Here is a 13831-nt window from a genome sequence, read left to right as displayed (position 1 = left end):
GGGCAGGAGCTGGCTTGGGGGGCAGGGGGAAACCGCCCCCCAGCACGAGCCGAGTGGGTTGGGGCCAGGTCACTCCATATCCTGCTGCCCAGTGATTACAGGATGGAAAGTGCAATATGAGTGCAAAAATGTTTTTTATTTTTGTGTGTTAATAATGTAGCTTACAAATGGTTTTCTGGAATAATGTCTTGTGTGCTAAATAATGGTAATATTTGGGGACAATTAAATAATATTTTAGAATGAAAATGATCAGTATACAAATTTAATTCCTGTAATGACATTAGTTTATTGAGTTAGAACAACAATCAGTGAACACTGATTCTAATGAAGTTATGGCACTTAAACTAAAGTATACGTGACTGGATTAAGTATGAAGGACAAACATGCTGCTCATGTATCCATTCAGAGGAAAAGCAGGCCTGGGGGGAATTTATTTAGCAGCAAAGTTCGATTTTCAATAGAAGATTGAGATCAAGGAGCACTTCACAGAATACTTGCACACTATTACAGTATAGCAAAACCAAGAAGTTAACGTGGCAGCTGGAAACAGATGCATACAAAGAGAATCTGGAATATGAGATTGAAGTGTTGGCACTACTTCCCTGAAGAAAATTAATACAATCACAATAATTAATTAAATAAACTTCCACTTCCGTGTGATAACATAAGGAAAGGCTGGAGAATAATCATTCGGTCTAATTAATTGTATTGCATAATTTTGTTGGAACTTGCTGATGAGCACATTAGAAGCACCTGGTCAGATGTGAACAAGGTGTTTCAGCAGCAAGAAAGAGAGGAAGGGAGATATACTAATTATTGGCCTTCTCTTTCTAACAGCACCAAAGAAAATGCAACTCCATACACAACAGCAAATGAAAATGAACAGTAAGAACATGCTACGGCTTCCAAATAGTGAATAAGCCTAGAAATTCCTGTAGTAATTTCTTTTCTAGTATGAACAGTCAAGATTAAGCATTAAAAATACTCCAGATATCCCACTTGGCTGTCCAGTACTCTGTTTATCGTGTTTGGATGAGGCAGCCTCTGATGGATGATAAGATCTGCTGCATAGCATAACTAATCCTTCAGGCTTCTGCAGGTTTAGTAGTACACTCTCCTAAAGTTAACTTTGTTTTAATTTAAACTAATTTGATTTTTTTAAATGTAAAATCTACTGCTACCAACATAGAGGGTCTGTATCATCCCCAGGCCTAATACCAGTTTACAGGGGTGAAGAAAATATGAGGACTCTAGGTGGTTCTGCAGTTGCTTTGCCACAAAGATTAGAGTTAGAGGTAAGATAGTAGTTAGTGAGACTGTCAGTAACAAGCGATACTTAGTCAACCACTCATTTTTGTCAAATCATGCTTTTAGTAGCCATGTGGTTCCAGCTAACAGTGTGTAGGCTGCAGCTTTCCAAGTACCTCCAGAATCTGCATCATCAAAAGTAACCAAAATTCAAGACGATATTACTATTATTGCCACCTGCTGGTATGGCTGTGCTGCCATAATCTCTTTGATTTTGTCCATGCAGTACAATAGATAGAAAATTCCTAAAATAGAGAAAATATTAATTGTGAGTGAGTTCTTGTGGATAAATAGACTGTTTACTTTTAGAATTGTTGTGCTGATCAAGACTTCATTGGTACCATGATGTAAGAAAAGAAAGGTTACTTAGCTGTCAGTATGGCACAGAACCTCACAATTTCTCTGTGCCTCAGTTGGTCGTACTCCAAGTTCAGTTTCCACCAAAGGCACGCTAGACTCTTTCCCCTTATAGTTCATCTGTTATAGGTTGTCTCTGAATCAAGGTGACCTCAGGATGGCATAAATAGAGGGGTATTTAGGAGCCATAATATCAATAGTCAAGGGCAAAAAATTAGTATAATGTCCTACAGTGCCATTGATAAAATAGTCCACAGTGATCTCCCTTGAAGAAATCTGCAGCCTAACCAGGAACACCAGTTTCTGAGTGCAAACCAATGAAGTCCAGTGCTTTGATGAGAGCTAAGTGGCTTATTGATCTCCCCTTGAAGGAGGTAACAATCAAATCGTGATATATAATTCTTAACCACTAGCTCCATTTCCAAGTCAAAAATGAAGTCCAGAATGTGTCTAAACACATGTATAAAGTGAGAAACCTCCTGCGGTTTGATAGGAATGAAATCCTGAGTGTGTTTGTATGGATATTCACATCATCAAGGACAAAAAGCCATGGCAACTACTCAGTTCCACGCTGCACAAAAATGCCAGAGAGAGAAATGCTTGTCCGTTGATTGCTACATATGGGAGATAAAAGGTGGTTCTGCTGCTAGACATATTTTTAAAACTTATCATCCTGACAAAGGGTTTTATGCCTTTTCTACCTCTTGTCCTGTTTTAGATAGAATATGCAAATTTATATGACATTATAAAGAAGCATTTACAACATTTTATTTCTAGGGTTGAGTTTAGAACAAGTCGACATTTTATGGCATTGTTTAGTAGAAGATTCTGAGTGCTATGATGATGCATTACACTGGTTCTTAAATCAAGTACGAAGTAAAGATCAGCATGCTATGGGAATGGAAACCTACAAGCATCTTTTCTTAGAAAAGGTATATGAAAACAGTTTTTAATTGAACTTCATTCGAGTTTAAATTTTTTTTTCTGTATCAAAGTGATTTTAATATATTTAAAGTTACTTCTGTGGGAAATCCTGCCCTTTCTGCAGCAATGGTAGGTGCCAGGTGCAATGGAACTATTCTTCTGCATTGTGAGGTGGAGGGGAATCCTATTCAGGTGTCCATCCCATCCCCTCTGCCTGTCTTAGATTTCTAGTCGGCAGTGTCTCTCTGTGCATCTCGATGGAGTCGGGTTTCGGGACAGACCAGAGCCAAGCTGCGGGAAGGGGAGGTTTGCCAGTATATGGATCTACTGTTCTTGCCTTCTGTGGAGTGGAGGTACAGGAGCAGCAGAAGGCTTAGGATTTTAGTAGTGGCTGCAAATTGACTGTTACTGCTCCACTGACTTTGAGGGAAGATACCTGTTGTCTGCCACCCTTCTTTCTGACACACCCACTCCCTTTGCTAAAACCGTGACTATTCTGGTTTATCACATGGAGCAGGATTACTAATTGCATAGTAATCAGCCATTGAAAACCTTTTTTGCTAGTGACTTTCTGTCCCTTTTCTTCCTTGGTATACAGCATGGATTGTGTATCCCTCTTTATTTAAGTAGGGGGTGGGAGAAGGGGGAGAATGTCATTTCCCTTTTCTTAACCCCCCAATTTAATCTATTTTTACATTAGACTTCTCACTCCCTCTCTCTTCAGTTTGTAAAGTAGGAAGTATGTTTTCTCAGATAATCAAATTGATAACTAAAGATTTCGTGTCCAGGATGGAGCGTTTAATTTGAACCATGTTACTTCAATCCAGTAAAATAAAATTATATTCCCCTGATGATATACTTGGAAATTACAAATACAAGGCTGAAAAGTAGAATTTTTCCCTTCTTTTGATACATAGAATTCTTTAGCCACACTTCTATGTGCAAATCAGAATGTACTCCAACAAAGTCCTGCACTTTAGCAAATTGTTTCATTCACCTTCAGCAAAACTTACAATATATATCAATTAGTTTTATGTGGTAATGGTCATACTGTAATGGAACTTACAGTAGGCCATGTATTATCTTTTTTTCTATGTACTCTGCTAATTATATAAAGTAAGACTGTTACATCTTGGTATGCAATTCCATTGTCCATAGGTACCCTAGTTGTTTTTAAACCCTGAAGAGTCAGGTATGTTAGCAAATTATCCTGTTGATGACAACAGTTTAAGTGCTAATGTTACAGTGCTGAAAATGTTGTCCAGTCTAAACAGTTTCCAGCACCAATTCAAGGGGGGTCCATTGGGGAGGATTGTCATCATTGGTGGCTTTGTCTGTACAAAGAGATTCACATCTTTTGCTAAAACAAAACTTTACTGACCTTATAATTTTAAATTCTGTTTTGGGGTGGTAGTGAAGTTATTGTGTGTTTTGAGAGAATAAGTGCCCTGAAATCATTGTCATCTGTATCATTGTCAATTTTCTTTTCATACTAAGGCATGTTTATTTTATTTAGATGCCACAGCTAAAACCTGAAACTATTAGTATGACTGGTCTGAACCTGTTTCAACATTTATGCAACTTGGCCCGATTGGCTACCAGTGCATATGATGGTGGCTCAAATTCAGAGGTAAGTATGGACATCATGCTACAATTTCCCTTCTTCCCTAAAATTAAGTTAATTCTCTGTACGTTTTTAGCTATATCTTAATATCCTTAATATCCTTATTTAGTGAGAGGTATTGATCATGAAGTGGCATTAAATCACAACGCTGTATTGGAGGCAATGCAGAAGTCCACTCTAGTGAGAGCTCTAATAACTATAGGTCTCAAAGTTTTTAGGTGCATGGGGGACTGTGAGTGATGCCCCACTTCTTAATGCTTGCATTCCTCTTCTTCATCTGTTGTGGAGAGGAATGGACTATGATTGTGACTCCTCTCTATGCCCCCTGGCAAGGACTGCAGTTATGTGGGTTGTTTTCTAATTTCTCTGGGTAGGGGATCGATGAGAGGCCACAAAGAAAATGCAGGCTGCTTCTGTCCACTCCCTACTGCCCGTGCATGTCTACAGGGTTTTCTCACTCTGGCCATAAATGAAATGTGTTAAATAATAATTTGTTTAGGTAGGTAAATCAGAATAGGTCTTTGTGATGTTTACCTTTAGTAATAATAAATGCATAGTACATGATAATCTTCACAGACTTAACAACATATTCATTTTGATTAGAAATATGTCATGATATAATCTATCTTATATTCATATAATATGCTGTAGATGATAGAACATCTCTCCCTGATAGATTCTTAAGGTGTTCTTACACCATAAAGCACCTCAGAAACCATATTTGAAGTGGACGTTAGCAACCAGTTGATACACTGATGAACAGTATCCTGTGGGGAGGGCCTGTGTGGATATGCATGTGAAAATTTTGATTGAGTTCACTGATGCAAACCTCTGTTCTTGCAACAAGTGCCATGAGATCTTTAATGTTCATGTGTGCCAGACAGGACCTCTGTTTTTAAGGTCTCCTCTGAAAGTATTTCCATTTATGAAAGATGAAAATTTAGCGTCCTGAATTTCACAAATACGCTTTCTCTCTACGATTTAAAAAAAAAAAAAAGCTGGGGGGTGGGGAAGGGGGGATTTTAATGCTGATAATACAAATAGCTTGTGGCTATTCTGCAGTGGAAGATACTTTTAAATAATAAATAACTTACAGTGCATACAAACAGTAACAAATCAGAGACAAAATAAAATAAGTCATTCATCACAATTACATCAGTAAAGGTTCTGTCATGCCTATTAGGCACAGTTCTGGGTTGGGATGGTGTAAACCTATCTACTGGATGGGGCGATCCCAATGGAAATAAGCCTTCTGGAAACAAAATTTCTCCTGGAGACCCCTGGAGATGTCTGGGATGTGACAACTCCATACCATTCCAGCATGAAACTGTCACACAGGAATGATAAAGTCCATAATGATATAATTGTAGCAGCTGGTAGAATTCCTCCATGCCTGCTACTACACCTTTTCACTGGGTGTAGCATGCTAGTCCTGGCATACTGGTCTTGCCTTGCAGACTAATGCAGAAGGAGAACAGGACCGTGTTCCTTTTGGGTGGTGGTTGCCCACCAGAACACTAACAGAGACGAGTCGCTGCACTACGAAGTCAGGAAATGTGATTTATGACAAGGCTTGTGTGTGTGGTGCAAAGAGAGTGAGGAGTTTTTTTGAGTACTTTTTCCTCTCCCCCCCACCTTTCTCTGCACATATGTAAGAGTCTGTCAGAATCTGGCCCAAAATGTTTATATGAAACACTTGTCATAAATATTAAAAGCTACTAAACATGTTGGAAACTGTTTAAAAAAAAAAAAAAAAAAAAAGAAGAGGAGAAATAGTTGAGCTTGCTTATGAAACACATTTTTAATCATTGGTGGTATTTCACTTTCGGTTACTGTACTTTACATTGTCTTTTATGTACAGTGTTGCACATATTAAGACCAAAAGTGGTACTGTTCTTATGAAGTATCCAGGCTGAATTTCTCATAGTGAAAGTTGTGTTTTGTGCTGCTGATGTAGTAAATAATAATGTTCTAGAACTAGTTCAGGAACTATTTAAATAAAACAAGAAAGATGCAAATATTTATTATGATATAAATTATATAAATATTTCACTTGCATTGATGAAGCCCATCTAATTTTTGGCAATCTATATATAGTATATTAGAAACTTAATTATTTATAATAATTTTTAGTTCTTTGAATGTGTCAATTTGGATTCCACTGTAGTACGCATGTGCCTCAAGCATGTGAGATTGGAGTCTTTTTAATAGCAATGGCTGCTGGGCCTGCGCGTGCTGCCTCATGCTCACATGTGAGGGCATAAAAGGCAGAGTGGCCATGACCATCTGATAGTTCCCTTTTGCTGCCCCTGGCAGTGAGAGAGAGCTCCGTGGTGTGTATTCTGCTACTGTCTTTAGTGTTTGCTACTCTTCATTTTCAAAACCATCTTGTGAAGAATTTGTTCCCCTTTTTTCAAGAATCTACAATCAAATCCGATTTAAAAAACAAAAAAACCCCAAACCATGACCTGGTTCAACAAACCCCCTGTACAGTGGGGTCAGGTGTGTAATACTAACTGCCATGCATCGTGACGGACTCTAATGGTATGTCTACATTGCAATGTAAGCCCAGGGTTATTGGGACTCGAGTCAGCTGACCCTGGGTTAGTGAACCCAGGGCTTGAGCATCTTCACAGATTGTTAACCCTATGTTAAGAATTTTCTAACCTGAGCTCGAACCTGGGGTTCTGGAGTCCACACTGCATCATGCAGGCCCAAGTGAAACCAACCGTATCCCAGACTCCCTCCCGAAATGTGGCCAGTCCAGCGCTTTGACGATGGTGCTCTATAGGAAAACTTGACTGTCCACCATGCATGTTTCAGGAAATTTTGCTCTGTAGGATGTGTTGGCAGGCTATTCAGTCATTTTGGTCTGTGCACTCCCAGCTACCATACCCAGCAATGTGGAGGACGGTGTCTTTTGAAGAACTTCTCCTGCTTGAGCTTTCACTCCTGTGTCAGGAAACAGGCAGAGCTTCCATCAGGTGCTGGTGGACGTTTTGATCGCGTCTTGTAACCTCACCAAAGGCATCTGTCAGAGCCTATGATGGAGCACAAGGAAGAGGCGGAGGAGACAGACACGGCAGACCCAAACTGGCTGATGCTGCTTATGATACTTCCCACAGCCACTGATGCGTGCTATGAGGACCAGTGCTTCTGGAGCACGGTCACAAACACAGACTGGTGGGACCACATCATCTTGCAGAGCTGAGATGACCAGCAGTTGATCCAGAACTTTCACATGAAGAAAGCTACATTTCTGGAGCTTTGTGAGCAGCTTACCTAGACCCTCCACTGTGAAGACCGTATGCATGAGGATGATGTTCCTGCTTCGTTGGTTGCTGTAACCCTATAGAACCTGGCCTCTTCAGACTGCTACATGTCCATTGCCAACCAAGTTGATGTTGGAAAGTTGACTGTGGGTAAAATGGTGGCTGAGGTTTTTGAGGCAATTAGGTGTATGGTTTACTCCGCATTAGCGGATATAACTGATATTCCTGAAGTAACTGCTGGCTTTGAGAGAATGAGGTTTCCAAACTGCACCAGGGCCATCGGTGAAATTCATGTGCCCATAGTTTGCCCTTCTCAAAGAGCACATGAGTACATAAACCACAAAGGGTACTACTTCATTGTTATGCAGGTCTTATGGACCACAGAGGTTGACATATTAATAAAAATGTGGGTTGTACTGGGAAAGTTCACAATGCCAGGTTTTTTTTCCCCCCCATTCTGGAGTCTATATTTGTGACAGACTGGGACACTATTCCCACCAAATGATGGTGTCATAAATGGAGTCCGTGTCCCCATGGTTTTCTGGGGTACCCTGAGTACCCCTTTTTTCCTTGATATATGAAACTGTACTCTGATTTCAGAGACCCTGGCAAAAGAAGTTAATTACACTTTCAGTGGTATAGAATGGTAGCTTTATGAATGTGCTTTTTGTGGCAGGGATATGGGGCTCATAGATTTTGGGGAGTTACAGTGCTTGGGGAGGGGTGGGGGTTGACTACATGGCAATCGACTTATGAATGACGTGACCACTTATCAAATGTAGCGTGGTGGGAGGTCTGGCATTGATTCACAGTTTGGATTGATGTAAGGAAGTGACTGAAGAATGGATTGATGTAGACAAATGTATTAAGGAATAGTGTTTGCATACTAATTCCTAATTGTCCCTGATCATATGTTTCCCTTTATTATTTTAAATACACATTGTATGATGTGATGTAGTGATAATATACACTTCTTTGATAAAATAAAAAGCTTTATTTATAAACATGTATAAGAAAAGTACAACAATAACCCATTGCCCGGCATGCCATCTGCCATTACCACTCCAAAACACCAGGAACAACAGAACCTTCAAAAAATCCCCAAAAACCCCAAACCAAAACCACCAACAAAGTGCATGAACAAAAGCAAACAGTGAAACCATGTACATGACAGAAAACCCCTACCGTTGCATGATCTCTGTTTTCCTTTCCCTTTCTTCCCTATTTGCTGTGCTCTTGCTGTCAAGGGGGGGTAGGGGGTGGAGGCATCTAAAGAGGATGGGGTAAATATGGAGGGCTACATGGGGCAAAGTTGCTCTGTCCAGCTGATCTTGTTGTCCCGATTGCATGGGCCACACCCAGCCACAGAGTTTTCCAAGATGCTTAGGGATACTGCACAGTTGACTCTTGCAGCCATTAGTGATATGAGTCATTCAAACAGTTCTTTCTGCTGAGCTCTGCCCTCTTCCCTTGCTTCGCAGTTCCTGGAACAGGAATGGTGGCGAAGTGCCTGCTCCCGTGCTGAAACCCTGTCCTCAAGCTGTGCATCCAGCCTGAACCTTTCCTTTTGCCTCTCACTATGCCTTTCCTCTAGCCATGTCCCTCTGTCTCTTTGGTACTGGACTGCTTGTTGACCCTCTCCAGAGCTTCAGCCATAAGTTCATCATGGAAATGCTTCCTCTTGGAATGGTCCATGAAGGTATGTTGGTCCAGACTTCTACTGCATGTGGGCAAGCTGTGGAGATACTGCAGCCACTAGAGGTCATGGGGCCTGGAACAGGACAAGACCCAAAGGGTAGTTGTCTCAAATAGGTCAGTGCAGGAGCACAGAAAAGTTACTTTTCAAAACTGAACTTCAGTATATTATGAGAGGGATGCTTCATACCAGAGAAGCTCCCTGGACACAGCCTGGTTCATCTCAGCGAAAGAAGTGCTGAGACAATTGTAAGTTAAAAATTCAGATCTGTTTTTTGTTTTCTAAAAATTGAAGAACTACGTGGGTTTGGGGTGTGTGCCATCAGTGGCCATGCTACAAAAGTTTTTTCTATTTCAGGCCTTCTGCATTTTGGAGGACATAATAGTTCTTGTAGTGCCCAATTGTCAGAGAGGGAGATGTTATTTTAAGCTGCTGGTGGGAAACCTCCCATGTATGTAGCTGAAGTATTCAAACATATAATGACTGAACAACGCATCTCTGAGTGGAGTGGGCTGGTCAACAACTGGGATGGCCTTAGAAAATACCCCCGTCCCTGATCTGATTACCTATCTGGAGTTCCTGCTTCAGGAAAAGTTTGCAGCTATCAGCACCTGGGACTGTGTCTTTCTCGTCGTCCCTCCTCTCCCCTGCCACATTTCTGGACAGAATTTCAAACCCCGGTTGAATTTGGCATAAACGATGTTGTCACCTATGGACTGCATGGACTACCTTTAACTGAAATAGACTAGATTTGTAAATGGAAAACATTTCCACCTCTCCCCTCTGCAGTTCGCTGGTTCCAGGCGGCTCATTACACCGTTGAGTGGTTATAGAGTGGTGTACTTACAGACATGGCAGTGTAAGGTTATTTTTAAAAAACAGGCATGCCCTGGCAAAAATCTGTACCTTCTTAAATAAAAATTCACTTTCAGTGCATTTTTACTGTTTGCATTTATTTCCTGGTTGCCATTTAGAACTCCAGTGGGAGGGAGGAGGGAGAAGGGGAGGGGGAGATACTGGTGGCATAGAATCCTGTTAGCTGATATGAGCTGCTAGCTGGGGCTTCTAATAACTTTTGCATTGGTTCATAGAACGGAAGTCCCTCCCATTGCTGTATTAATAAACATTAAAATGGAGCCAGAAACTTACTGCACTCAAGGGTGGCTTCTGTCCCTTCCGTGTCTGCTGCAGGCTGCGCAGCGGGCTGTTCTTTGTGGGGTATCAAACAGCTCCTCTGAGTGAGGCCTCAGGATGTTCTGTTGCTGCTCTTGCCCCAGAGCCTTTTCTGGAACCGGTTTCAGCAACACAGTCACTTCTCTGTTCTCACTTGATGCCTGCCACTCGCACCTGTCAGCCCCCATGCTGGATTCTGGGGCTAACAGGTCACCATCCTGGCTGACCAGGTCATCGGTCACCACCAGGGCTCTGGCTTTGGCGCAGTGCTCAGCATCCAGTCAAACTCATCATAAAATGAGCATGATGTTGGTGAGTTACCTGTGGTTCTGGTCCCTGGTTTTCCTTTACTCAATCTTGAGCTGCTTACTCTGCTCCCTGTGCTGGTCACAAGGTGGGAAATTTGCAACACTGCTAACCTCTTTGCTATTTGCTGGTATACATGGTCTGCTTCCATTTCCGTGAAGTGGAGATTCTTGGGCTAGAGAGGACAAAGGAAATTGACTCATGGGATTGTGGAATATTTTTGGTGGATTTCCAGGACTCAAGTTGAGGGGTGGGAGGGGAGGGCTGCGTCAACACTGCAAAACAATAGGGCTCGAACCCTAGGTCCCAGCTTGACTCGGACTCAAACCCTTCAGCCCTGCAGGATCCTAGGACCCTAGGTTTGAGCCCAAGACTGAGAGATTTGTGTGTAGATGGAGAGGGGGTTTGGGTTGAAGCCTGAGTCTGAGCCCAGGCTTACATTGCAGTGTAGATAGACCCTAAGATATCTGGATTCAAACCCTGCTCTTCATGTGACGGTCTTATCCTGCTTACAGATGGCCACATAATTGCTGTGGGGAAAGCCGAATCCCAGATGTATGTTCAGTTTGCCACTCCTTTTCCTCCAGAAACGAAGTCCATAGACCTTCATTTCAGACTGCCTCTACTAGAGCAGTCTATGCTGATTTGGAGGAAACTGAAACTACCAAACCACCCTTGGCTAGTGTCCCCTCGAGAAGGCAGCCCACACTGTGGTCCAGTAGCGGAAAAAGGCAGCAAAGAAAGCACCGAGATCCACTGGCACGAGCAGCCTTGACACCAGTCCAGTATTGTCAGACCTGGACAATTCCCCCAACACCATAGACAGTCATTGAGAGGCAGGGCCAGACAGAGCATAGGCAGAAATAAAGCTCCAACATCACATGGGTCTATCTTAGCAGGAGGTTCGTAAACACCAGTCTTCCCAGAGACACAACCTCAAAGCCCTCTGTGGCTTCAAGGACAAGAAAGACAAGCTCTGCTGGCAGAACACACAGAAGGAATGTCCTGATACTGATCTTGACGCCAACATCTATACCTTCCAGCTCTAGTGCCAAGGATTGAACCCATCACTGCCACAACATATATACTGGAGGGGGTGTATCCCCACCTGAGACATCCTCAGCATAGAGACTATTGTTGGCACTGGCTCCCCTAGGACCAAGATCATGTCGTACTCTATCACCTCTGTTCAAGGAAATATGCTCCTTGTGATCATTGGCCATTTGTTCTCACCAGCATCGAGCAGGGAGCCATCTCCCCTGTGTTTGGGAGAGGATCCAACAGAAAATACTGGGGGCTCCCTGTTCAGTGCTCCACCACAAATGAAACACAAGTGGCAGTGGACTGGCCAAACTCAACCCAGCCAGTACCCGTACAACATGCTGCCCTGCCCATACTGGGGATTACCTTTACTCCTGTCTCAAAGCAGATTCCCCCTCCCACTTTTTACTAAAAAGTTCTAGCAGAATCATGAACCAGACCTTCCATGCTGGAGCCAGATTTCAGTCTCTTTGAACAGGTTGAGATGGCACTGGCGGTGCTTCAGCAGTTGTCATCACTGGTTGAGGCAATGACGACAGCTACAATACTGCCACCAGACTATTTCAAGAGTGTTCCAGGACCTCCTGGAACAGATTGACCCAGATTGAAGAGATTCTGGATCCCAAGACCTTGGTGATTCCAGGTAATATTCTGTAAGCTCTTTGACATCCTGAAATTAACTCCAACTGGGATTGCCCTCCCCATTAGTGGGGGCTGTGCTCAGCCCAGCACAGGAACTTTGGCAGACCCTGGCCACTTTCCCTTCTACATCAAAGAGGGCAGAAGAATGGTACTTAAAACATTTTATGGCTATCCTCATTCAGGGTCACTAGTGATATCTGTGGAAGAAGAAAAATAAACATTAAGGGCACACCGAAAGAGGAGACCATAAGCGGAATCTTTTCGGACACAAGTAATATTCTTCCACCTCTCTACACTTAGAATCATAGAATATCAGGGTTGGAAGGGACCTCAGGAGGTCATCTAGTCCAACCCCCTGCTCAAAGCAGGACCGATCCCCGACTAAATCATCCCAGTCTGGGCTTTGTCAAGCCTGACCTTAAAAACTTGTAGGGAAGGAGATTCCACCACCTCCCTAGATAACGCATTCCAGTGTTTCACCACCCTCTTAGTGAAAAAGTTTATCCTAATATCCAACCTAAATCTCCCCCACTGCAACTTGAGACCATTACTCCTTGTTCTGTCATCTGCTACCACTGAGAACAGTCTAGAGCCATCCTCTTTGGAACCCCCTTTCAGATAGTTGAAAGCAGCTATCAAATCCCCCCTCATTCTTCTCTTCTGAAGACTAAACATCCCCAATTCCCTCAGCCTCTCGTCATAAGTCATGTGTTCCAATCCCCTAATCATTTTTGTTGCCCTCCGCTGGACTCTTTCCAATTTTTCCACATCCTTCTTGTAGTGTGGGGCCCAAAACTGGACATAGTACTCCAGACGAGGCCTCACCAATGTTGAATAGAGGGGAACGATCACGTCCCTCGATCTGCTGGCAATGCCCCTACTTATACATCCCAAAATGCCATTGGCCTTCTTGGCAACAAGGGCACACTGTTGACTCATATCCAACTTCTCGTCCACTGTAACCCCTAGGTCCTTTTCTGCAGAGCTGCTGCCTAGCCATTCAGTCCCTAGTCTGTAGTGGTGCATTGGATTCTTCCGTCCTCAGTGCAGGACTCTGCACTTGTCCTTGTTGAACCTCATCAGATTTCTTTTGGCCCAATCCTCCAATTTGTCTAGGTCCCTCTGTATCCTGTCTCTGCCCTCTAGCGTATCTACCACTTCTCCCAGTTTAGTGTCATCTGCAAACTTGCTGAGGGTGCAATCCACACCATTCTCCAGATCATTTATGAAGATATTGAACAAAACCGACCCCTGGGGCACTCCACTTGATACCGGCTGCCAACTAGACATGGAGCCATTGATCACTACCCTTTGAGCCCGACAATCTAGCCAGCTTTCTGTCCACCTTATAGTCCATTCATCCAGCCCATACTTCTTTAACTTGCTGGCAAGAATACTGTGGGAGACCGTGTCAAAAGCTTTGCTAAAGTCAAGGAACAACACGTCCACTGCTTTCCCTTCATCCACAGAGCCAGTTATCTCGTCATA

General features: G+C 42.8%; 1 protein-coding gene across 3 annotated transcripts in view; it reads left to right on the top strand.

Moving 5' to 3' along the window:
• Positions 1 to 13831, top strand: part of USP34 (ubiquitin specific peptidase 34) — a 272897-nt gene that overhangs the window by 100718 nt on the left and 158348 nt on the right. For 2 of the 3 annotated variants that reach the window (XM_048842772.2, XM_048842771.2), the window contains 3 exons: positions 838 to 885; positions 2443 to 2597; positions 4106 to 4219. In XM_048842772.2, the coding sequence (XP_048698729.1) occupies positions 838 to 885; positions 2443 to 2597; positions 4106 to 4219 (317 nt within the window). The remainder of the gene's footprint in view (positions 1 to 837; positions 886 to 2442; positions 2598 to 4105; positions 4220 to 13831) is intronic. The other variant, XM_048842773.2, reaches the window with a different exon arrangement.

The sequence above is a fragment of the Caretta caretta genome, chromosome 3 (assembly GCF_965140235.1).
Source record: "Caretta caretta isolate rCarCar2 chromosome 3, rCarCar1.hap1, whole genome shotgun sequence".
NCBI lineage: Eukaryota > Metazoa > Chordata > Testudines > Cheloniidae > Caretta > Caretta caretta.
The sequence above is the reverse complement of the archived record's forward strand: the minus strand, read 5'-3'. Positions and strand labels throughout refer to the sequence as shown.